This window comes from Diadema antillarum, unplaced genomic scaffold (genome assembly GCF_040938485.1).
Source record: "Diadema antillarum isolate AM-2024a unplaced genomic scaffold, OU_Dant_1.0 seq00001057_RagTag, whole genome shotgun sequence".
Lineage (NCBI taxonomy): Eukaryota > Metazoa > Echinodermata > Echinoidea > Diadematoida > Diadematidae > Diadema > Diadema antillarum.
In genome coordinates, this window is record NW_027271885.1 from 96,491 (window position 1) to 122,238 (window position 25,748).

At 35.5% G+C, this 25,748-nt stretch overlaps 1 protein-coding gene across 1 annotated transcript in view; it reads right to left on the reverse strand.

Moving 5' to 3' along the window:
- The window catches only part of LOC139743196 (cytidine monophosphate-N-acetylneuraminic acid hydroxylase-like), a 126,046-nt gene that overhangs the window by 67,871 nt on the left and 32,427 nt on the right, over positions 1–25,748 (reverse strand). The window contains exons 2-4 of the mRNA XM_071653695.1: positions 16,146–16,410; positions 13,538–13,629; positions 9,864–9,973 (exon numbers count right to left, since the gene is read on the reverse strand). Of these exons, the coding sequence (XP_071509796.1) occupies positions 9,864–9,973; positions 13,538–13,629; positions 16,146–16,351 (408 nt within the window). The 5' untranslated portion in view covers positions 16,352–16,410. The remainder of the gene's footprint in view (positions 1–9,863; positions 9,974–13,537; positions 13,630–16,145; positions 16,411–25,748) is intronic.

Consider the following 25,748-nt stretch of genomic DNA (forward strand, 5'->3'; position numbering starts at 1 on the left):
ATGTACACATTTCCCATAGAAGACTAAGATTTAGTACACTTCCGTTGACTTGTACACAAATCGTCCCACGCGTTACTAAATTTAATTGAAAATCGCAAGTATGAGATTTATCGGACTAACTTTATACTCTTGGATATGATTAGGTTTATTGTGAATTTGGTCTTTTGAAAGTTTCAAGTCAATTAAATCATTAACTTTTATGCAAATGAGAAATAATGACCTAAAAAAGTAACGCGTGGGACATGCTAATTTTGGCCCATCCCTCATTTGCATATTTAATCAGCTGAGAAACTGAAATGTCAAAACTGAAACAGTCATGATAACTTGCTAGTCAGACTTAAGGTCACCATACTTATTTTCATAAAAACTTGTAAACATTAAAGGGGATGGCTAGTAACTGATCAGTGGGAATCAGTGGGAATGCTGAGGGATGATTGTTCCAATCCTTGTGGGATTCATTTAAGAGTACATTATATATCCATTCTTGTGTAAAAATTATTTGCTTCAGAATGGTCTCATATTCAAGTAATGTGCAGTTTAATGTTTCCAGGTAAGCGTCCCTGGTCAGTGACGGGGCATTAATCTGCACATTACTTGAATATGAGACCGTTCTGAAGCAAATCATTTTCACACAACAGTAGATATATAATGTACTCTTAAATGAATCCCACAAGGATTGGAACAATCATCCCTCAGCATTCCCACTGATTCCCACTGATCGGTTACTAGCCATCCCCTTTAAAAGATATATTTTAAAATGCAGAATTTTTGAATGTCCCACGCATTACTCTAAATCTTAATTTATGCAGATTAATTAATTTATTGCTGGCTATGCAGAAGGATTTTTACTTTTCTTTTTGAAATTCATGTATTTTAACTTCTTGGCTTTAAAATGATACCAAGTTTATGTAGATTGACCCATTTTGAATTTTCAGTCTTGTGTGATCAAATAGCTTGGACTTGCCCTCAAACATTATTAGGTTTCAGGTTTAAGATTTTGACACTTGTATGCAAATGTTTTTCATGGAAATGCCCCTGCATACCTCAGTGAACTCATCAAGCCATATCATCCTGGTTGTAATCTACGCTCAAAATTATAAAAAAAAAAATGTCCACTTTGAAATAAGTGTCAAATCTAAGACATTCGGTGATAGGGCTTTTGGAAAAATGGGACCATCATTATGGAATAACATCCCTCGCAGTGTTAAATGCATTTCATACTTTGATAAATTCAAATCTGTGTTAAAAACTTAATCTTTGATAACTGTTAATTACATGTGAATAGAGAAAAATATTCGAAATATTTGTTTCCATTTGTACACGCATAAAGCAGTATTATGCGTTCTGAGAACTGACTGTTATTGACTGTTACACTGCATTGAATTGGCTTCAGCTCAGTGGCAGTGTTGATGACCAGTAATCAGTTGATATGCGAGGTAAAATCCCAGGCTAATTGTAGTTCATTCTTTTTCACTTGGTGTTCAAATTAAGATACACGTCAAGCATACAATCGTATCTACAGAGAGTAACAGCAACAGGCCACTCAGGCCTATTATCATTTCAAGCACGCGCTTACGATATGTGGTCTGAAGCATTTTTCTCCTTGTAAACATTCCCTTTAATCTGGTGTCAATTATCATTGTTGATAATAGATTTGTAAGTTATGTTTGCACTGTCTATTCTCTCGTCTGTAATTTTGAAAAATATCATTGATGATGTTATCTTACATTGAAAATGTTTAGAAAAAATACTATTCATGATGTTATTTTGAATCGAAGTGATGAAAAATGCAGAAATAAAACCAAACAAACAACAAAGAAAAACTAGACTGTAAAACTGCATGTTCTTTGGTACAATACATTAATATCATCATTTATGAATACTAATAAATATTGATGAAACACACAAAAAAAAATCAATACATTTGATATCACCTTATACATTGTATAAGCAATGGGAAAAAGAGAGAAAAAAATGTACGCCTATATGTAGCAGACTGGGATAAACTTTCAAAGATCAGTTTGGCAAAGGAAATATCAGTTTTTCCAACAAGAAGAAGAGAAACATGACGACAAACAGCACATGGCATACTATAAAATTTGCTTAGGACTTCAATATGTTGACTGTTCTACATTCTCAGCTTTGCTTGGAACTTCAATATGTTGACTTTTTTGCATCTCAGATTTCTGTTTTAAACCCTAATGCTTTCACAACTATTGAGTATATAGACTTGAGAAAAGGCGGTGAATGAAAATCAAAACTAATCAATCAAAATTTGGGTCAAAAACTGATTGGAACTGTTGATAAATGATACTGGAGATACAGGACCAGATGTCTTAAAATGAAACAGACTGACAAATTCTCACAAAGAAATAGCTTACATGAGGGGATTGTATTGACTCTAACTTTAAAACTACAAACACTGAAAGGTGACAAAATTTCAGCACGACTTAATCCCAACTGAAAATTTGAGCCAGACTTTTGTCTTCAAGTGCATAACATGCTTTTAACTGTAAGTATGCTTCGTTTGCAGAATGATAAATATGTCTAGAAAACTATATGGTCAATGAATAGAGATTAGCTAATCCCCCTAATCCCTATTCTATAGCCATGGCCTCCCCTGTTGGTCACATGAATGTCTGAGAAAAAACTTGGCAAGCAAAGCTTTAATATTGTCAGGAGAAAGGGGTAAATCCTTACCATATTTACCTCGATATCAGAGCAATGGTGTCTTGACTGAAAACATCTCTAACATGGGATTTAATTAGTGTAACTAACTCAAATTGAAAATATTGAATTACTTTGACAAACATAAGCAATAAAAACAGAGCTACAGATGTAATCAGTAGGAAAAAAAAGGTTGAAAGATGAGTTACGTATTCAAAACGACCACTTTTTCATAAAAACAGAAGAGTATGAAGAAAAACAGCCATTGGCATCAGGTAACACCTGTCATTCGAATATATAGGACTGGTTAATATTGATTTTCTCCATTCTCAAATATCAGCTTGAGAGTAAAAAAAAAAAAAACTATTAATACCTTCAGACTTCCAGACTTGAGAAAGGATGGAGAATGTAAACCAAAACTAACTGATCTCAAACTTGGGTTAAAAGCTAATTGGAACAGTGAATCAATGATACTGGCTACCTAACAGAGAGAGCTACATGTACAGTACCAGATGTCATACAATACTAACAGACTGAGGAATTCTCATCATTAAGTCAGAGTCTCGTTTTCTCTGAATTACACGCCCCTTGACTGTTGCCTTCAGCCCATCCATTGCTTTTTTCCCTCTTTCTCTTTGAACAGTAATGTACAGTATGTCATCCTTCCCCTCCCCCCCCCCCCCCCCAAAAAAAAAAAGAAAAATACGATCAGATTTCCACATCAAAAACTTTCAATATAACAAAACTGTCCAAATGATATTTCAGGGTCTAAAGACATAACATCTTACCACTATTACCAGTACCTATATATAGCAAAAAACCCCATTCAATTTGGTTAAGTGGTCACAGAGAAATATGGATCGTTGTAAAGCATGCCATGGGTTTATTTCTTCCGAGTTTACTGCTTGGATGCTCTTGGAACTACATATTGGTGTGTGAACACAATGGACAGAACTTTGAGGGAAGGGATTCCTGATATGCTCTACAAAGATCCTCATTTCTCTTTGACCACTAAAGCAAATTGGATGGGGTTTTCTGAAAGATGTGGGTAATAAGTTATAGTTCCATACACTGAAATAGTTGGATTGATTAACTATTTTTACAGTTATCATTGCAGAGGGTCCTGGACATAGTAATTTTTTTTTTTGAGGGGAGGGGGGGGGGACGGGGACATACGGTGTAGGATTGTGAAAGACTCATATTCATGGAATTCTGTAGGTCTACTCATTAAAGGAGCATATCTTCCAAGTTTTACACCCAATGAAGACCGACACCTTACTATCTGAGATTTAAAGGCATTATTTAACATTTGCACATGAAACAAAAACCCAGCAATAGCACTTTAAAATAGTTCTTAAAAATATAAGTTATGGATAGAAACAACCACTGTAAAAATTTGAATCAGTAAAATCAATGTTAAGTATTCTATTGTTAAATGTAAAAAATGTGAACAATTAGTTTTAATAAAAATGTTTCCAGACTAAACTGTCTACAGTTACAGTTTATCGAGAAAAATACTGATATCTCCTTATATTTTAGGCTTTACTGCGAAATGTTTATATGGTAGGATGATTTGTGATACAGGTGACCTACATGTATGCATCAAATTTTTATGTGACCTCGAACATTTTTAAAATCACTGCTCCCAAAGGTAAAAGGGACCTTTAATATGCCTGAGTCTGTACCATTGTCATGTTGGTTTCTATAAAGTGTAGACCTTTATTCAGACAAAGAAAATACCGTACATCTTATGCTTTCTAACAAAGTGGAGCCATGTCTTGCGACATTTATTCAACATTGAAAGAATTTTATTTGAATAATATGCAGATTTTGAGTTGATTTGTCAGAATCTGGAAAATTTTTCAGGAATAATTTTCCCATTTGACCCATCCAATATGTAATCATGATGCAGAGTCAACAATTATTGATACACGATTTAATACTGATTTAATTTCCTTCACTTGTTACTGACATACATCAAGGGTGATGTCATTCCCCTTGCCTTCTGAAACATGAAAGTCAGGTGCTCTTTCATTATGTCAGAAAACGGAAAATATGTTAAATTCTCTTTCTCCTATATTTGTTTATTTTGGAAGCAGAATTATCAAAAGCCTGTACTTGGCAAAATTAAAGTAAAGTAATCTTAAAATAAGCAACATACCATGAGGGTCCTACTCAAGAAAGAAAAAAAAATCAATCAAAGTTGATGTGTCTGTCTCAAATTGACTTGATATGTTAACCCATTGAGGACGAGTCCCGAGTATACTTGGGCAGGCGTTTATGGGAAATGTGTGTTGTAGCAAAGTCAGTCCGTCCTCAATGGGTTAAGGCACATGTGATTCTGAATAGTGCTATGACATGAAAGGTTCCCTAAGTCCATGTTATCAGGCTCAATTTTGTACACAATTGAACGTTTTAAATTGCAAAACGAGTTCACTCCATTCTTGTTGAGATATCTGTGATTAAAGCTGCTACATAACTAAGAAAATGAAAAGTTCAGGATATTCTGATCATAACTCCACAAATCTTCCTTGTTATATTACAAGTGAGGTGTTACTGGAATGGTTCTATTTTGCCTTAAACAGTAACAGACTTCAAATGTTGACAAATGACATTTAATCTATTTTCAAAAAAAAAAGGGAAACTCTTTAATTTGACTAAATGTTTGTAAAGTTATTTGGCCCAGGAGGGTCTTGCAATAATTGCAGGACACATCAGTAAAGTTTGAAGTAAATCGAACAAATTCATTCAAAAATTATCATTCTTTTTTAACTTTCAGTATTGAAACAACTACCATACAATCCCTTTAAGAGAATGTGTACTCTTCATAAAAAAATCAAATTTTGTGGAATTCTCTCTATTTGGTGTAGATGTTGTCCTGCAGTGATGTCTCACAGTGTTATAGCCTTCCCATCCAGCAATGGCAGTCAGTGAAACTTTAAAATCTTCCAAACAAATAGTCAAATTTTCCTCAAATTGATGTATTCTACAAGTAATATTGCTGGATTCAGTCAATACCCATATACAGTCAAACCTGCCTTGGAAGCCACCTATTTATAGTGGCCACCTGCCATATAACACTGCCACTAAAATCCCCCCCCCCCCCCCCCCCCCCCCGGAAAGCTGTGTTAGGTTAAAGACCCTGTATATAGCAGCCACCTGCCTATAGCAGCATGCAACTTTTCTTGTCTCCCTTGAGTGACCACAATAGACAAAGCTGACTGTATATTTGAGTATTATTCCCCTTTAAAGGGGAAATCCAGTCCAAAAACAAGTTAGTCTGATAAAAAAAAAGGAGTAGAATCTTGAAAATTAAATAAGAAAAATAAGGAAGATATGAAATTTTGAAATGTTGCTTATTTCAGCAAAACAGTTCTTGTACAGTGGATATGCAAATGAGTGAGCTGACCATGCCATAACCTCACAATTTTTCATTGATCGTTTCCAAAATATGACAAAAATTCAGTGTTTCTGTCATTGAAATCTAAAATATAAAATGTTATTCCTGGTTGAATAACTTCAGAATAGTGATCAGTTACAGATATCAAGATTGAGCCTCAGGCATATTTGTATTTGAATGAAAAACTGGAAATTTCAAAATTTTATGTCCAAACTATATGGCAAGTTGGAAGGGTATGACATGCTCACTTTGCCATTTGCATATTCATATTGACTGTTCAAGAACTGTTTCCTGAAAAATTAGCGAAACTTCAAAACGTCATAACCTTATTTTTCACCCAATTCCAATCAACATTTTACCATTGAACTCGTAATATTTTACTCTATCCTATAAGACCAACTTATATCTGGACTGCATTTCCCCATTAATAAAGCCGGCGAGACAAAAATGAACAAAAGCAGACATGAATTTAACAAAACTTCTGTTCTTAAATAGCACTTTGGCAGCATTTTGATATTCCCCATGATGGCACTTGACATCAAAAGTAATCTTAAGCAGATCGCCACTTCATGGTCAAGACCAGATAGTTAAGGGTAGATCACGAGTCTGGTGTTTCCTATAAAACTTGGAATTGATATGTGAATATTCTCAAAAGAGGAAGGCAGCATGTTTTAATGTAAAGCATAATTGACTTCTCTATCAAGTCATTGTCATCACAAAGGTATTCCAGCAAAATCCAAATGACTAGAGCTCTTTGATGATGTCAGGGTACAGTGCATGCATGTTCACATAAAGTAAAACAGTATAGAGATCTTTTTGTTGACACAAATGGGTGTGATTGAATAACAAAACCATTCAATTCATTTCATAATTCCTTATCAAAATATCTTCAATTCCATTCTATTCCCTTCATTTCAAGCTGGTTTAACAAAATACTACAAAATAGCGATTTGATTTTAATGCAAAATCTTCAGTTCAATTCAATTCAATTCAATTCAATTCAATTCAATTCAATTTAATTTAATTCAATTTAATTCAATTCAATTCAATTCAACTCAATGCAGTTCAATTCAATTTGGTTTATCAAAATACTTCCACGCCAGCCAAGAGGCTGAATTGTGGAGGAGCAATGCAAATCTTCATGTTTGAAACATTCACATCATTGTGCACAGTATACAAACAAATTGCAAATGAATCTAAAACATGATTACAAGCAGCAAGTCCAGTATATATACCAAGAACACTTAAAATCAATTTAAAAGAGTAAAATCAAATGACATTATCTTTAGAAAAATAGCCCCAGGTTGCAAGTTAATTAAAAAAAAATATTTGAGATTGTGTTAAAATCAAGGAAGATTTTGTAAAGTACTATGTGTACTCACACCATGTAATACCTTGTTTAACTCTTCATGTCCCATGGTGGAAACCCCCTTTGTGCCACATTATGCTTAGACACTAATGGTTTGATTCTTTGAGAAAACATTCTGTGTTTCACGTCTATGTAACTTAGAGATTTCTGTTGATCTGGACAAATAGTGAGTAAAGTTGTAGAGAAAATGCCAAGCTTTGCTTTGATGTATTATTGTATGATAAATATATGATCGTTTTTCTTTCACATGACCAGTACGTAGCTTCATTACTGCAAAGGCATGACTCTTGCACACAAAACAGCGACAGAAACTTAGAAATTACTCTCAAATCCAGTAGAAAACACCTCTTGATATTAAATCATTACATGAAATGCGAGCTATATGTGAGAGGAACGGAAGTGCGAGAAACACTTTCACTGTACCACGGCATTTGGCGATTTATCGATCGGATTGGTGCGTTTGAGCAGAATATGTAAAGTTGGCACACCCTCGACTGAGTCAGACGTGCGAACATGGCACATAAAGAGTTAAAGTCCCCTTTACCCGGAGAACCTCTGGAGGACATGCTAGATGTAAAAGCATGGTAGAACTGATTCAGAAGTACCCCAGCGTGGGTGAGAGAGACCCCCTTTTTAGAGTTTCTAGGGGGGGGGGGGGGGGGGGCTCCCAGGCCCCCCTCCAGATCTCTGCCGTCGACTGCGCGATCGCGACGAAAATTGGCACACACATTGCCTATGATGTAATTTAAAGTACCATGAAGTTAATTATTTCAAAAATTATCATTTACACCAAATTATGCTAATTTATGCATAATGATGCATGAAATCAGACAATTTGGTATAAATCACTAAATAAAACTGAAAACAGGCACATTTTTTGTGTAAATATTCTTTTTAGTGTCCTTAGCAAATGTAAGAGAAATAAATTGCGCAATCAGAAAAAATAAACTTTATTTCCTAAGTATTTCATTGTTTTTTGAATTTCTTACGTATTTCTGTTTTTTCGTCTTTATGTGTTTCATTGTTTTTTTCAATGAAATTCGTCCGCAACATTGTTCCAAACAAGAAAATATGTTGATTTTAATCAATAAAACCCCAAAATAATCATGCTTTTATGAAATTTGCCTGTAAACACAGTTTGTATTGAAATTGTACACGAATTCACGTTTTTGACCTATTTTTGGTCTGACATGCACGTGCATATTTATGCGCAACTTCGGAACCGCGCGCCCGGGCATTGCAAATTTGGTGTCAAAAGATACGGGAGACTCGGAAGAAAAAAGTCATGAAACGTCGCGGTGATAGCTTCTCGCAATAGCGATACATCGCGCGAAACGTCGAGGGGGGGGCCTCGGAGGCCCCCCGGCCTAGTTAGGGTAAAGCCCCTTTTACACTTGTGTTTCTTAAGCCCTTACTTTCTCTGACCCAGGACTATCGTTAATCCCATACCAATTTTTTCAGCTTTTTACACTTGCCAATACATCCCGTACTATGGTCTTGTCCCGGGCTAGAGAGAAACCTGACCTTTTTACACTCGTATAATTAGTCCAGTACTTTGTGTGGTTCAGGCTTCGTCTCCGTCACTTAGCCCCGGATTATTTCTTCGTTCTGTTTACACTCGCTTGCTTGGCATCGCAATTGCAGGGTTAGCACCGCAATTGTGGTGCTAACCCTGCTTTTTTGCAGGGCCAGAGAGTACAGGATTATCGTGGGGCTAGCCCACTTTGGCAAAAACAAGTGTAAACAGAAAGTGGGCTAAGGAAAGTCCAATACCAACGGTGGGGCTAAGCCCCCCGCCCCCGCCCTTGGCTCCACCGTTGGACTAAGCAAACATTTGCAAGTGTAAAAAGCCCTTTAGAGTCCCAGGTATCTGAGGTAAACATGCATGATCTTTGGAAATTGTGCTGTATTTGACAAGGACTCTTAAAGGGTCAATCCAGTCTAAATATGTTAGTTTGATAAAAAAGAGTAATATATTACGAGTTCAATGGTAAAATTTTGATCGAAATTGGGTAAGAAATAAGGAAGTTTGACATTTTGAGGTTTCACTGATTTTTCAGGAAACAAATCTGGTCATTATGAATATGCAAATAGCAAAGTGAGCTAGCATGTTATCCTCTCACAACTTGCCATACAGTTTGTACATAAAATTTTGAAATTTCCAGTTTTACATTCAAATGCAATTATGCCCACAAGGCTCAAAATCCTATTGATCATTATTCTGAAATTGGTTAACCAGGAATAACATCATGTTTCAGACTTCTATGACAGAAACATTCATTTGAATTTTCATTATTTTCTGTACACGATCAATGGAAATTTGTGATGTTATGACATAGTAAACTCATTCATTTGCATATTCATATCCACTGTACACTGGACTGGATTTTCCCCTTTAAACAGAGTACAAAAAGGTCACTCATGCACCTTAACTTCACCAGGACGGAGGGGCTCCTTTGCTCTGGCATCAGTCTCCCAGGGCTGGGGAGGTCTCAGCTCCACTAGCGCCATGTTCCCATCATCATCCACTTCGGGAACTTGGCAAAAAGGAAAAACAGAAATAATCTGAAGTCAGCCCTCAATGTCCCCATGCACTTGATCAAACCTCAAAAACTTCTGCACTCATAATGGTAAAATATGTTAATAATTTGTTGTTTCTTGCAAACAAGTACACACACAAACAAACTGCACCAAAACATAGATACAGAGACACATAAAAAGGAGTAATGTTCATTATTCTGAAGGTTCGTTATTCCCAATCATGTAAATTCCCTATACCTAGACGTTCCTTCATCCAGAAATGAAATAGGGTGTGTTAATTCCCAAATTAAAAGTTGTATACCTACAGAATTACAAACCTTATTTATCTGTAGGATTGATGAACCTTTGAAATAACAAGCAACTCATAGAAGTAGCAAAATATATGTTCACAGACAATAAAAGAAAAAGTAAAATATGACAAGCAAAATTTACAATTCAAAATTCAAATCAAACTCCAATCAAAAGTATAAAAGAAGTTAACAGAGTATTTTTGTACAACAGTTTTTGAACAGTTGAATATGAATACATGTACTGAAATGTAAATGAATTCAATGAGCAATGAATGTCATCACCTCACAATTTTCCATTAATACACAATAAATGGTGACAATTCAATACTTCTTAGATAAAAGTATAAAACATAATTAATGTTATTCCTGCCTGCATAACTTCAAAATAATGATCAGTCAGATATAACAGGATTTGAGACTGGGTCATAATTACATTTTAAATCTAAAAACTGGAAATTTCATGATTCTACATGTATGTAGGCCTACATACTGTATCTTGACAAAGTGTGAGGGAATGATATCGACAATTTACTATTTGCCTATTCATATTGACTGTTCAAGAACTGTTTCCTGAAAATTAGCTAAACTTCACAATTTCATAACTTCCTAAATTTTCATCCGATTCTAACCAAACTTTCACTGTTGTGCTTGTAAGATATTACTCTTTCCCTTTAGTCTAATGGTACATTTCATTTGTCTCTGATATGCCTTTCACAGGAAAATCAAACATGAGGTTGGGGAGGTAATGGATTGGAAGAACTTCAATGACTTCTATATACTGAGATGGAGTTTATGATATGCTTATAAATCTATGACTAATTCACAGTGACCTATGCTTGACATGCAAACTCTTGAAGGAAAGCTGTACCAATATATTTGTTTAGTATATTCAGGAATGGTTCAAAAAAATATACATAAAACTGAACAAAACTTGGAACTTGGAAGTATTGGAATAAAGGTACATTGTACCAAATACTTAAACAATATTAGATAACAATGTGTTCTCTGCTGCTTTGTCAAAAAATTAATCAGGAAAACTTTACAAAACTTGTGGCAACTATGGCAGCAGATGGGAGCAATGCAGTTGATATCAACTGACTGCAAAGGATGCAATTACAGTCAGCTAACAGTGAGTCAATGATTATAATGAAATATTGATCACAAGAATGAGAACAACACGTGAACAAAGAGAGGGCTTGGCAACTCATTCAATACGTATGTAATATTCACTAGAGGGAAAAGTAAACAATCATGCCATCAGTTTGGAAAATACAAACTGATGGGGTTTAATTTTGATTGAGATAAACTGAAGCACCTGCTCATATATTGTGACCCTGCATCTCAAAACAAATAAAAAGTTGCCAGACAGATTTTTAGTTACGGGCAGATTCAGAAAGAGCAGACTCTAAGCTTTAAAATGATGTATAGAGAACTCAATTCAAATGGATTCCCCTAAACCTATCTAAACACTGGAAAGAAAGCACACATTCCGGAAAAGTGTGAACTGAGAAAAGAGGCTCTGAAGTACAGGGTCTATTGGCCCGTTGAGGACGGTTTGATTTTGCTACAACACGCACTTCCCATAGACACCTGCCCGAGTATAAAATCCTCAGGACTCGTCCTCAACGGATTAAAGCACTTAATCTTTACCAAGCCATGCTAGCTGTGTGATGAAAAGGACAAAACACAGGATGTTAACCACCAGAGCAACAACAATGAAGGGATTATCAGATTAAACTGAAATTGAGCACGCTCTACTAACACATTCTGTCTATGATTACTGCCAACTTTCAAAGTAGTAGTATATCCTTTCAAAAGTTATTAGACTTGAAAGTGAAGAGTGTGCAAAGGATTTAAAGAAATGAAAAGGGGCCTCTGAGACATACTCGATCATTCTACTCACAACCCCCCCCCCAAAAAAAAAAAAAGGGTAGTAGAAAAACTGCTGAAAACACACTGATCCAAAACTAAAGAATAATGTAGAAGAAGGATAGCTCTTTCAGAAAATATGAAAAACTCAAGATTGACTGAGTTGACCCATTTCACCTTTTTTGAGTCCTCATTTAAAATCAAGGGGTGCAACTTTTTGTTGGTTTTGTGATGCACAGTCACATATGACAGTGTTACAGTGAATTTGTTTGTTTCCATAGATCTGGTTTATCCATCAAATGCAGAGAGATTTGTCAAACATTCAATGGAAATTTAGGAAACAAAGACATTCCTTCAAAAGTTCATGAATTTGTACAGTTAAATATCTTGCTCTCTCTACATAAGATGGGAATTCCAGAACTTGTGATCAAAGTAGTCAAATGATATTCCAAAATCATCAAAAAGATTTCACAATGTTATGACCACAAAAAAAGTAGTATGCACTGTCTTGACTTGTTACAGTAATAACTGTTATGGTCAAGAGCCTTCCGGGAAGAGCTAGGTTAAGCCTTCCTTTGGTGTAGACAAAAAAAAAAAAAGGAATTTGGGTCAAATTCTGTATGTTTTCTCTTGATATCATTGTACTATTGTGACAGCGCAAAGTCATACTGTGACATCCTATGATACTCTTACTTATCAAAAACTTAACCTAAAATTCATCTACAAATTACTAAGAAGAAAATTCAGTAAACCTATGACAAAATGCAGTCAAAAAGAATAATCAGTCACAGTGACAACTTGTATGAAGCCATTTTCAGCAGCAATAGTATTTATTGTCAGATAATGCATCGCATTTCAAGGCCTACATCAAAAACAAATCTAATGATTTTAGATGAACATCTTTCACTTGTCCTATTTATATTTAAGGTCTCATTCTGATTTATGCAGATGCAGGCTATGTTTCTTGTATAAATATGAACTTATGCAACATTTTCCTTGTTGGAAATAATAAGTACACAAATAATTGAACTCTTTGGCTACAGTGAATGAAATATCAATCATTCTTAAATCAAGAGAAAACATAGGTGACATTACCACTCTGAGGTTGTGATTTATTCTCAAAACAATATCAGCTAAGTAAAGCAAACATGCAGCAATCCTGAAGTGATATTTCCCCAGCATGCCGAGCAAGCCTTGCCCCAGCTCAGGCCAGCCACATTTAATAAAACTCTGACCTCATTCACTCCGGACTGGGGGTTCCTCATCATTCCAATTAAGCAGTGCTCAAAGCAGCAAGCTAGAGCTATAGGCCTACACACTTTGCATTGTCGGGAATGAAATTGAAGTGGACTGATTAAGAACGCCACAGATGAAATGTGTCCAGCTGTATGATCCACTTACTCAGTTCTTCTTGCCTGAAGCTGTCGGGGGGATTAGTGTATCTCATCGTCTTGGTGTCCAGTTTCCAGCCATGCTTTGTACATTTTATTACACTGGATATGGAAAAAACAGAGAGCACATCATATATCAACACTTCCCTGTGTGACACCATAACAATAGCAATGGTGAAAGTGAAGTGAAAATCATATTGGAAACTACTTTAATAGTAGGTGAATTTCACACCTTAACCCTAACCAGGCTGGGCTTTTTGGCCTGTTCTGTGGCCGGGGGAGGGTTGATTCAACCCCCCCCCCTAATTAATATGCATGAAATCATAAATTTAGTTGGTTGCATACATGCATCATGATCATGAACACAATACACGGAGTCTTGATTCTTGCTCACCCAACTCACAGTTTAGGTACACAATGTATGTGGAGGTACAATCACACATTTGTGTGGAGATTTCAAATTTTGAAGAAAAGAAGAAAAAGTGGAAACTTTTGAATGTTCAGACATTAAATCAGTCTGTCTGTTTTTTTACCTGTTATCACAGTTCATTGACCCATTTCATAAAACAAATAATGCACATATACACATGTCTAAATTTGTGATGTTGGTGAAAATGAAGATCTCATAATCTCTGGTACTCACAATGTCAAGCACCATGCCATTATGGTCTTTGTTAGCACTACATCTTCACTTTAATGCACTCTCCTCTTTGCATTATCATTTGAATATCAGCATACCCATTTCACTTTACTATGATGCTAAATCCAGACAGGTGACAAATCAATGAATAGTGAAATTTATCTCATTATCATAATATTTGCCCACTGATGTCAGCCTCATCATATCATTGAGGGCAAAGTTTTGATTTGCAAGGACATATCTTTTTTCTTCCTTGAAATCTGACCCAACCATTATGGACAGCGTCATCCACTGTTAATAAAATTCAATTCCATGCAGTATATATACAATCAGCCCTTACTAAAGCATGCTATCAGTCATACAGCAACATGTCTGCTCATAGATTGAGAACAAAGCAGAAATTGACTCAAGATTGAAAACGACTTGAAAAAATCTATTAAAATGGTTTCAAAATTATGGAGTATTGGCACGAAAAGTCTTTTACGTGATATTGATTCTCCATTTAAGGAGCTTTTCTATGTCTTCTGAAGCCGTATGTGTACAAATATATGAAGGTCAAATAAGAAATGTTTCTTGAAAATTTGTTTCTTTTCAACTGAATGGCCTGATATTCATTAGAACAAGGAAATAACAGCCATTAAATTCTACTGAACATTGTGTGACAAATATGTGATCCCTCAATGGCAATGTAGAGTAAGAAATAAGTGGCCCCCACATGTACCCCAGTCACAACTGCAGCATGTGAATGCATGATGATATAGCTTAGTATATACCTACCATACCTACGAGTATGGCAGATAGTAATCAACCCAATAAATGCTCAATAAATTCTGTCAAAGCCGTCATAATTCATATTTCTCGGTTTTCTCTTCTCACGAGTCACAACTGTGCTATATCATTGGTTTGTGCCACAGGGATCATAATAGTTTTGGTTGAGACCTAACTTCAGGATTCTAACATCTTTTTTTTTTTTTGAAATATTAATGAGAAATCTCTTATGAAATGTGAAAGAGCGTGTACATCAGAGAAGGATTCAATGTTTATTTGATGAAAATTGGTTTTGAAAAAGCTGAGATATCCAAAACAGAGCAATCCTACTAAAAGGTGGGACCCATCTTTTATTAAGATCACTTTGTTTTAATTTGTTTTTGTATGTCTCAGCTATTCCAAAATATATTTTCATCAAATAAACTTGGAATTCCTCTTAGAATGGTATGCTCTGTACTATTCCACAAGTGGTTTTGTGGTATCTTACAAAAAGGTAAAAAACCCAATCGAGCTTCACTAATACTATACCATTCCTTTAAAGGGAAAAACAAAAAATAAAAAATAAAAAATCCCCCCCCCCCTTTTCTCAATGATCTCCCTAATTTCTGATGGGAAGGGTTGTGGAATAAAGAAAGGCATACTAGAGAGATCAGTTACAGAAAGAAATTTAATCTGAAAAGTGGCCAGTAAAAGGGGACTCGTCAGTACTGCATAGGGTAGTAATTTGATTGAAGAAGAGAAAAAGATCACTTCCTACAAAAGATAATTCAATTATGTTGCAGCCCACAATAGCCATATTCATAAGTCATTAAAACACCATGAGGTGGTAAATTATCATGGACCCAAAAAAAAAAAAAAAGGTCAGTTAGAGTTCAACGTCTGAAAATAAAAACGATAACAACAAAAAAGCCTATGTAGTCATGTAATCAGTGCGAGAGAAGCATATTATTTTTGTATGTGGCAAGTGTACACGAGGATGAGACAAAATTAATTGTCATTGGAGTACGTGGAAGGTGAAAAAACTCAGATAGGCGTGGTTTGTTCTTGAAAAGGAGAAAGGAAGTATTAATTTCTTATGTGGTTGTATAGGTGGGGAATGAGGAGTTCAATTAAAGGGCTAAGTTGCAGGGGAAAAAAGATGAGACACGAGAAGGTCAAGTTCTATCTAGAGTGTCTAGACAGGATGTAGGCCAAACTGATGTAGACTCACCACTTTCCAGTATCTTCAATATCCTTGATGAAGGTCCCACCTTGATGTTTGCACTTGTTCCTGCACGCCCTATACTCCTCCTTCCCTGGTTCTTTGTAGATGACATACTTCTCGTTTTCTGAGCGGTTTACCAGATTGACACCATCTTTGAGTGTCAGTGTCTCCTCGTAGGGGAGCTTTAATACTGTCACATGCTCTTGTTCCATCGGGTTCTTTTAGTGGTGCTGATCGCTAATCTGAATTTCCTCTGCTTGTATCAACAGTCCTGGAATAGAAGAAACAAAATTGAATATGCAAAGAAAAAAGTGTACCTTGAGTAGTTCACTGACAAAATCAATGAAATTAACCTGAATTAAACTGAATTCTGAAATGCCCATCAATATGCAGGCCACCAGGTTCCCGTACGGAGGAGGTTAAGTGCTCAGAGAGTCTTACCTGTATTCAGAAATTGTTTGAATATTTACCAATGTCATGTGAAGAAATAAGTGAACAGGAATTTTAGGGTGTAGCCATTTTTCAAACATTTTTCTTAAATTTGCCTCAGAAAATTTGACTCGGCCTCCAGAGTAGATATTATTCTATCCTTGAAAATAGCATTATATAGTGATATAATGAACATCATAAAGCAGGAACAGAAATAGTGGTTCCATCAAAATACGATATGTCCAAAATTAAAAAAATTACGACGGGACCCTCCAAAATGATAACTCTCAAAATAGTGAATCAATCCAAATACAATTCCAGGGTACGACACTATAACTGATTACCCACATCTCACAGAAAACATCATCTGTTTTGCTTCAGTGGTCAAAGAGAAATGAGGAATTTTGTAGAGAATGTCAGGCAGCAGATGTCAGGAATCCTTTCCCTCCAAGTTCTGTTCATTGTGCTCAAACATTATGCAGTTCCAAGAGCATCCGAGTGCTAAACTAGGAAGAATCAGACCCATGACATGCTTTACAATGATCCACATATCTCTGTGACCACTCATCCACATTGAATGAGGTTTTTTTTTTTTTGCATAATATAAAGCCCATCTTATATATTAAGACCCTGACGTAGCATTCACACAGTTAAATCATATTGGAAGTTATCAATGCAAACATTTGATTGTAATTTTTTTTTTTTTTTTTTTTTTTTGGGGGGGGGGGGGAACATACCATGTACAGTGATGCTGCCCTCAAATGCACACCAGTGCACTTCTCAGCTATTGTGCTTTCACTAAATTGCATCTAGACAGTGATACACCTGCTCCTCACAAATATCAATAATAAGCCAGGGAGGTGGAAGTAACTCCAATAGTCAAATTAACTCTGATAGTCAAATTAGCTTCCTTTGTGCGAATGAATTATGATGCACAGTTCGATACAGTCAAGAATGTGGTATACAGTATGCTCCAGCTTCTCCACTGTGAGCAATAGGATGGTGCATGCAATCACTAACTTAACCTCACGAAAGGAAGATCAATACACTAGAGTATTAATACTACATAATATATGACTATGATCTATACATTTTCCAATTAACAATTAGGGAGTTCACACCAGGGATGCCAAGTTTAAATTTTTTGAATGAGTGAGATTTTCATGACTCGGCATCTCGGCGAGCGAATGTGTGTGCGAGCGAGGGTGTGGGAGGGGTTCTTCCCCCAGCCCTGCCTCCCACGGCCTCCCACGGTAGGGAGCTTTTTCAATTTTTAGCTCATAATGGTGCGATCAGGTGCATTTTAAGCGACTATTTTTTACTTATTTTGAAAGACAAAAAGGAAAATTTACCTTCAATTGCAACTATCACTTTAATTTTTTGAGGTATGCTCATTATTATAGGCCCAAGTTGCAGACTTCGCCCGATGCGTGAGAAAAATGGGAGCCATGCGTGAGATCGTGAGACGGCCCCTAAATGCTTGGGTCTCACGCAGAATGCATGAGACTTGGTAGCTCTGTCACACTGCAGCGTGGGAGTGACATTTTGATCATGAGATCAAAATAAAAGTGACATTTGGACCGGGATCCATATCGCACTAATTTGACTGTAAGGAGAAGAAAAAGAATGGCACCTGGCAAGCTCAAAAAATAAAAATCACAATTATGATCTAAATCTTACTTTTACTGTGATTTTTCCCAAATAATGATGATACTTAGTCCAATTGGAATAGTGATTTGAACATCAATGTTTTAAAGCCCACAGTCCTTCCACATGATCAGTGGGTTATTGTAATTTGTGGCATTGTGTGAACGCCTCCCAAAAGAGAGATAATTGATGTTTTGATCACAATTATTAGGTAGAATTTCTGACGTGTTTTAACAGTGATTCGAAAAGTGAGAACACGATCACGGATTGTGATCCAAATCTACTTCCTTGTCTGCCATTGGAACACACCTTTAAAATACATGTATATTGTGTTACTTTCTAAGGTCCCAAAAATACACAATGACTGCACTACAAAAGCTCCGTGTTTCACATCATTGTTGGATATTACTCAACACCCACAGCAGGTGATGCAGAAATGATAATATGAACGACATAGAATACTGGGAAATCCATTTCATATACTTAACACAGACAAAAACAACCACACGCAAGCTCAACAATAGTATATTTAAAGGGACAGTTGTGGCCATTTAAAGGAACTATATGATGCAAATGCATGTTGACTTGTACTGATTCATGATACCCTCAATATCACTTATGAGACCAAACAACTATCTAAATATGCATCATATGTTTCATAATAATATTTTTCTTATTTTTTTTTCAAATTATTAGCATATATGCCCTAAAAAAAAAACAACTTTCAAACCAAGACTCTGCTGGTGACATCATCTGTCAATAATTTCAAACAAAAGACAGTGGAATGCACCTTCAATAGCCTGAGCAAAGCTTTCAGGTTTCTGTTTCTAAATCATTATAAACAAAAGACACTGCAGGGATTCAATGAATATCAGTAACAAATAATGATGCTGATGTTTCCATTGAGTTCTTATGCACACAAAATTTAATTTTTTAGGAAAAGTATGCATATTCTCTAAACTTGCTACTGACATATGTTGAAGGTAATATCATTTCCCTTCCTTTCTGAAAAAAAAGTCAAGTGCTCTTTCATTGTGCTGGAAAAAATGAAAATAAATGGATTTTTCTGGATGTTTTGTCTATATTGTTTTCCATTTATTATGTGACGTCACAATCTGTAATAGTTGTATCATTCACTGTTGGTGGCAACAAAACTTTGAAACTTTGTAACTTATGAACAGATTGTCCAATTTTCCTCAAACTTTCACTGATTGCTGTTTTCACTCCATCCACATCCTTATTTCTTTTACATTCCTCATATCATGAAATTTTCTTACCTGTGTGGTATCATCCTTGCTGAGAAAGGGCAAACTTTTTGCAGGGGTAGAATAACCAATACTTTGGCCTCTTTTCACACTATAAAACTGTTTAAAATCATAGGCCTACTCATTCAGTCCAACAAGACCTCTTCGATTATCATCACAACATCTTTTGTCAGTCTATCTTATAAACACGTATAATCATAATGGTAACTGATCCTTTACATTATCAGCTCCCACTCTTTTCGAACTCACTACCCTGTTCAATAAGGAGCATAATCTGTCCTTGATTCCCAGTGTCCAGAAGACACTGAAAACCTACTTTTCAAGCATTGATGATTGTATATGTTATGTCAAGTGCATAGGGAATTAATGGTAATACTATGCTAATCATTATTATTATTATTATTATTATTGTTAATATTATTGTTATTATCATTATTATTGTTATTATCATTATTATTATTAATATCATTATTATTATTATTATCATTATTATTATTATTATTATTATTATTATTATTATTGTCGTTATCATTGTTATTATCATTATCATTATTATTATTATCATTATCATTATCATTATCATTATTATTATTATTATTATTATTATTATTATTATTATTATCATCATTATCAATATCATCATCAGCAAAATCATCCTCTGAGGTGCTACTCTTACCACCTTAGAATCATAAGTGCAACTTCAGTCTCTCCTTGTCTTGATACATTTTGTTGACTATGTTGAAAGTTTTTTTCCAAAATGGCTTCCAGGGCATGCATATGGGGTGATGTTTTATTGCATAAGACATGTCATGCTATTGGGGGCTGCAGCGCCTGGTTATGCCAAGGAATCTAGGCCTACATATTCACAGACATGTTTATGATAAGACTTGCTAGTATGTGGATAAGCCTACCATGGACTAGGAAGCCTGGCCCAACTGGAATATATTCAAGAAGCCCTGTTTAAGGATAATACAGTTTTGGTTGAGATGGGGTTTGAGGTTTCCAACATTTTTTGATGATGATCTATTTCTTTTTTTAGATATAAGAAACCTCTTATGAAATATGAAAGAGCATCTGATTCTAAGAGGAATTCAAAGTCTATTTGATGAAATTTGGTGTTGAAAAGACTGAGACATGCGAAACAAAGCAATCCTAATACGTAAAAGGTGGGACCCACCTTTTATTAGGATAATTGCTTTGTTTTACTTTGTGTTTGGATATCTCGGCCATTTCAAAACCGATTTTCAGCAAATAAACTTTGAATTCCTCTTAGAATTGTATGCTTTTTAAAATTCCATAAAGTGCTGAAATTCTAAGTATCTCACAAAAAGTTAAAAGCAGAATTCTTGCCTCAACCAGTAGTATACCATCCCTTTTTAAAGCATTGTGTGAAGCTTTGTCTCTGATCTCTGTAAAAGTGTACAAACGGCCAAAGAGCTAGCCACAGATCCCCACAATAGAGGCATCACATATCATGATCTTTGAGTGAGAATGGAGCTCGGTGGGAAATAAGTTTCTATTTTAGTCATGATGTCATGTCTGCATCCCAGTCATTTTATTTTTCTTCGATCAGGTTGAGAATGTGCTATTGTGTGAGTTTGTTCGACGATAACGATAACATGCTTACACTCGGGTCATATTGCAGCTCATTAGACTTGGTTGTCTGTAAGGAGCCAACAGGATGCACAAAATGTTAATACAATTATGTATTTCCACATTACATACAGCAATTTAAAGTTTCTAAGCTAACAATTTTCTTTAGGACCGCAAAACATTCTAAAGAATTTCTATGGGTGAATGAATAAAAATACTTGCCTTCACAGTTTCTGATTTTGGCAAAAAGATTTCACAGAATCTAGTTGTTAGCTTAGCTTTTCAATATCAATGAATAGCAAGCATAATGTCTTTAACATCTTTTTGCACAAAAATGCCCAAAACATGCCATCTGAACTATGACACAGATCATTGCTTTTCAATGTTAAAAGCACAAAAGCTCCAAGGTGTAGGAGGAAATATTCCCTCCACAATTCTCCCCACAGGCCAATGCACTTTTGACATTATTGTTAAAGGGATGGTACAGTTTCCTTTGAGATGGGGTTTCAGGTTTCCAATATATGTTTTATTTTTTTGTTTTTAATGATGATTTTTTTTTAGACAATGATAAAGCTCTCATGAAAGATCACATAATTCTATGAGAAATCAATATTTGATGAGAATTGGTTTTAAAATGGCTGGGATATCCAAAACAAAGCAATGCTAGTAAGAGGCGGGACCTACCTTTTATTGGGATCGCTTTGTTTTACTTTGTTTTTGGATAACTCAGCCATTTCAAAACTGATTTTCATCAAATAGACTTAGAATCATATGCTCTTTTTTAACATTCCGTACAGTGGTTTCTAACTAGGCCTATCTCGTAAAAAGTTAAAAGCTGAATCTCCATCTCAACCAATACTATACCATCCCTGTTAAGTAAAATGAGAGAACCACCACAAAATAACCACAGAATTCAGTTTGTTTTGTGCTTTTCTTGCAACTTGAGTAACGAACCGTGTCTCATCTTACTTTTATTATTTAAAATTTCCCATTATGATTCCACAAAAAAGTGTGCAAGGGACCACTGAATTTCAATTCTAAAGAATTCTAAGAAGCTCCCTCATGTGAGAAGGGGCATCCCTTCCCCCTGCTCATTTGCTGTACTGAGATATAAGATTTTCAAATGATTTAATCAGTAACTGCAAAGATCACACAGCAATTACAGAATTCAGTCTGTGCTTGGTGTTTTTTTTTCTTTTAAATTCACTTCAAATAAGTAACTAACATCTCACCATACTTTTTTCGTTTGAAAATTTCCAAAATATACAACTGAGTGTGCACCGCATCGTTGAATTTCAATTCCAAATAAAACACAAAAGATTCTTCGTGGGGAAGGGGCTACCTTCTCTTAAACCCTCCTACTACTCAGCTGATACGAGCCCTCCCTTACCCATTTATCCCCAAGAAGGAACATATTCTTGATTCCCCACCCCACTCCCCCCACCCCCAAAATTGAACATTATATAGATGACGACTGGCGGGGGAGGGAACATACCGAATGTTCCACCCAAAGGGTTTGAAATGCTATTGAGGGAGGTTATAAGTCCCGAGACGAAGTCAAGGGACTTATAGCCTCCCGAAATAGCATTTCAAACCCTGAGGGTGGAACGTTTGGTACATGTTCCCGACCACAAAAGTCATCATCTGTTATATTATATGGGTTAGTCAAATACGTCAACGTAACCACCGCACCAGCACAACGCACTCGATCGCTCGTGTCGCTCAATCGCGCATGCAGAGCCAAGGTTAATTCACTGTGTGCGCGAGGTCCCAGGCCTTCTGTCATTTGTTACGTGAAAATGTTTTCCCATGGGAGAACATTCACAAGAATGTTCGCCCATGGGCGAACATAACGAATGTACCTCCATCACGTGACTGTGTTCAGCCAATCACTTACCGGTATTTGACTAACCCATTTAATATAATAGTGACATGCTGCAATGCCTCACCCAGGCCCTATATCTGCTCTGTCACTTCGTTTTCTCAAAAATGTCTAAGTATAGAAATTCCAAATTTTGACCCCCTGCTCTCCCCTAATAAATCCAAGTAAGCGACTTGATTTATCTACTTTTCTCTCCCTTTATTTGTTTTACTATTATCTTTTAATTTAGCATTCATCTTTTTCTTTGACATTTTTGGGTACTTTCTATTGCTCTCTCGATCTCTACTAATTATGTCCTAGTTTGCTAAATCTCTATTAGTGTCTTCCATTTTTTTTTTCATTGTGTAAAACTATTTATATCTTCTTTTCTTAAATTTATTAATGTTATTTCTTAGTTTTTTCTATATTCTATTCTCTTTCATTTTGTATCCGTCCTTTGTATTTCATTCAATTCAATTCAATTCAATTCAATTCAATTCAATTCAATTCAATATTTCATTCTCTACATCCTCCTTCCTTTTTTCTTCTATTTCATTTTGTCTCTTTGCAATGTGTTTCTTTGGTGATTTATCTCTTCCTGTGTTAATTTCTTCTTTATTTATTGGAGTTTGAGTTTCAGTTTATTTATTTATAACAACATAACTGTACAAGAAAATTTCAATACATGATGGTAATTCAACACTACACTTTTATGTTAACATCAACATTAATACATAGCCACATATTAGTCTAAACAATCTCAGAAACATATCAAATACATAATGAATAAATTATTATGTACCGGTAATCTAAAACTATTTATCAAAACAAGCTTCACTGAACATACAATTGGTGGTATATAATGTACACAATGAGTTTGCTGAAGAACCATGAGATAGCACAAGTGCAGGAGTTGATCCTTTAACACATATTGCATACTGAAAAAATAAATATGGATCAAAATGCTTTACCTTTTTCTTTTTCTCCATCTCTAACACTACATCCTGCTCCCTTTCCTTCATAACCTGTTTACATTCATTTACCTATTTATCATTTTAATCAGTTATTCTCTTGTACCCTATAGAGTAGCCCTATACACTCCATGGTATAAATATTGTTTTTCTATTACTCTTCCTCTATGATTTAGGGGAGACTGGGGCAATTGTGGCCCCAGGGTAATTATGGCCCCTCTACATAAAATGTATCATAACACCATATTCTATCTGTTGAAATAGCTTACAGGGGTAGTATGTGGAAGGTCACTTCTTACCACTATTATGCTCCAACATCCATTAATTTAGCAATTAGCATCTTGATAGGAGGACCTGTTTTGTCAGTGCATGTCAAAATCACTAAGTAAAATGTGCACTCTTCACTTTAGAAAGGTAAGCGTCACATCTTCTATTCATTTCCAAATTCTTTTTCATAATGTTACTCTATAATAATAAACCTTGTCTGAAGTGATTATAAAACAAATCATACAAAATTTTATCTATTCTTATAACAAAGGGCCATTGTTTGAGACATGCGCTTTGGGGTAATTGTGCCCCCCCCCCCCCCACAGCAAAAGCATTGTTTTGCTATGAACATCTCTGGATAATGCAAGAACGATCGAAGATTTAGTTTAAAATCACAATTAGCATGGTTCATTACTGGGATTTATCAAATGAGCATACAGTGTTATCATAGTATCATTGCAGCTTTGTTTGGGATATTTTCAGGTGAAGGACTCCATCTCCCAAGGTCATCGTGCCACAAAATTCAAGACCAAACCTCAACAAATTATAGGCTCTGACTTACACTTTTTATATTAACATAAAGATATGACAGATGCAACTAATGCTACAAAAGTGAATAAAAATGGGGCTGCAAAGCCTGTAAAGCCTTTGGAGTTATTCGTTTTGTAAATCAGTCATATGTTGTGGAATAAACTTTTATATAATTCATTGTTTATGTATCACATTTAGACCATTGACTTCCTTTGTCCAGCGTATCAGGACAAATTGTGAATTAGATGAAGTTGGATGAACTCTACATTAATTTAAATGGATAACTTAGGCTTGCTATGATTCGGAAATCATTCCTTTACATGCTCTCATGTAGTTCATAGTGTATTACTCTCACTTTATGAATTATCTAATTTGTTATATCTTTATATAAAAGGGGGCCACAAATACCCCAACCCACGGGGAAATTATGGCCCCACAAGATCATTAACTTAATTGTAATTAATATGCAAACTAACAGTTTCAGGTTTATACTTTCTTTTGGATATTGTAGGTACATACACTGACTGTATATTTACATAATTAGAATATTATTGAACTTTTTATTTAATGGTATCAATAAAAAATATGAAAAAGGGGGCCACACTTACCCCAGTCTCCCCAAACCATTTGATGTGATAGTCCCTTTTGTTGAGCAGCTCCCTTTGCCAGAGCTTATTTGAGAACTTCTATATAAACCCTTTCTGTCTCAATGAGTCAAAGTTGTACAAATTTCACACATAACCTATGATCAGGATATCAACATGACACACAGAGGGTTATACAACACAAACACACACAGACACACACAAACACACATATGCACAAACACTTTTGGCTCCTCAAAAAATATAGAAATAAATCAGGGCAAAAAAAAGCAATAACAAAAGAAAATTATCACAACACTAAATCATGACCCTTTCCAGGGAGCAGGGGGGGGGGGGGGGGGGGATTGACCTTTGTTTCTCCCTCCCCTCCCCCTTAAAGGGCCCCTGAAATCCAAACCTGAAATCCAAACCTACGACCTCCTGATCACCAGGTTCAAATC